This window comes from Malurus melanocephalus, unplaced genomic scaffold (genome assembly GCF_030028575.1).
Source record: "Malurus melanocephalus ecotype Western Australia unplaced genomic scaffold, MMel_1.1 scaffold_2067, whole genome shotgun sequence".
Taxonomy (NCBI): Eukaryota; Metazoa; Chordata; class Aves; order Passeriformes; family Maluridae; genus Malurus; species Malurus melanocephalus.
The window spans coordinates 5277-6750 of NW_026625299.1; the positions used below are offsets into that span (position 1 = coordinate 5277).

The window sequence follows — 1474 nt, forward strand, 5'->3', positions numbered from 1 at the left end:
TCCCCAGCCGTGTGGTGCCCCGGGCAGCTGCAGTTCGATCACGGCTCCTTTTGGCCGCGGGGCTCTCGCCACCGCCCGGGTTCGGTTCTGCGCTTCTCCTGCCAGGGCGGGTTCGAGCTGCGGGGACCCCGCGAGCGGCGCTGCGGGCCCGGGGGGCGCTGGGAGGGGCCGCACCCCGTCTGCGACGATGGAAGTAAGAAAATTTGTGGGTTATTTTGGGGTTATTTCGGATTTTTGGGTGGTTTTGTGGCTTTTATGGGAATTTTTGGGGGGTTTTTTACGGTTTTTTCCCGTTTTTTGGGTGCATTATTGTGTATTTTTTTGGGTGTTTTTCAGTGTTTTTTGGCATTTTTAAGATGCTTTGGGTGGGTAATTCGATTTTTTTTGGGTATTTCCCTGTTTTGTTTTTTTTCATAATTTCCCTGCTATCTTTCCCCGATTCTTTTTAATTTCCCTGCAATTTTCCCCATTTCCTATGATTTTTTTTCAAATTCTGTTCCATTTTTCCCCGTATTTTCCCCGTTTTTTTTCATTTTTCCCCCATTTTTTCTCCAATTTTCACCGGGTTTGTTTTGAAATTTCCCATTTTTTCCCGATTTCCCGTTTTTTCCCCCCAGCCGGTGACTGCCCCGCCCCCGCCGTTCCCCCCGGTGCCTCCATGGAGGGTCCCCGCTCCCGATTTTCGGTCGAAGGCTCCGTTCGCTTCCGCTGCTCCGAGGGTTTGCAGCTTTTGGGCTCCGCCGAGCGCCGCTGCCTCGAGGGAGGGACCTGGAGCGGCTCCGAGCCGCGCTGCCGAGGTTTTGGGGAGAATTCCGGCGATTTTGGGAAAATTTCAGCGAAATTTGGGCGAAATTCGGGCAAATTTGAGCGAATTTCGGGCAATTTTCGGGCGGTTTTGGGGGGATTTTTTTGGGTTTGTGGGGTCCCGAAGCGGCTCCGAGCCGCGGTGTGGAGATTTTGGGGCCAATTCGGGCGATTTTGGGAAAATTTGAGCGAAATTTGAGCGAAATTTGAGCGAAATTTGGGCGAAATTCGGGCGAATTTCGGGCAAATTTGAGCGAAATTCGGGCGGTTTTGGGGCAGTTTCGGGGTTTTAGGGGGGATTTGGGGGGGATTTTGGGGTTTGTGGGGTCCCGAAGCGGCTCCGAGCCGCGGTGTGGAGGTTTTGGGGCCAATTCGGGCGACTTTTGCAAAATTTGAGCAAAATTTGAACGAAATTTGAGCGAAATTTGAGGGAATTTCTGGCAATTTTCGGGCAATTGTCGGGCAATTTTCGGGAGGTTTTGCGGGAATTTGGGGGGATTTGGGGCGGCTTTGGGAGGATTTTTTGGGATCCGAGCGGCTCCGAGCCGCGCTGCCGAGGTTTTGGGGCGAATTCGGGCGATTTTGGGAAACTTTCAGCCAAATTTGGGCGAAATTTGGGCGAAATTTGAGCGAAATTTGAGCGAAATTTGAGCAAAATTTGAGCCAATTT

The 1474-nt window shown here is 51.8% G+C and overlaps 1 protein-coding gene across 1 annotated transcript in view; it reads left to right on the forward strand.

Annotated features, from left to right (window-relative positions):
• Positions 1 to 7: 7 nt before the first annotated feature.
• Positions 8 to 1474, forward strand: part of LOC130587546 (complement factor B-like) — a gene marked incomplete at its 5' end in the record, with an annotated part of 12046 nt that continues 10579 nt past the window's right edge. Inside the window, 2 exons of the mRNA XM_057388527.1 lie at positions 8 to 193; positions 618 to 797. Of these exons, the coding sequence (XP_057244510.1) occupies positions 8 to 193; positions 618 to 797 (366 nt within the window). The remainder of the gene's footprint in view (positions 194 to 617; positions 798 to 1474) is intronic.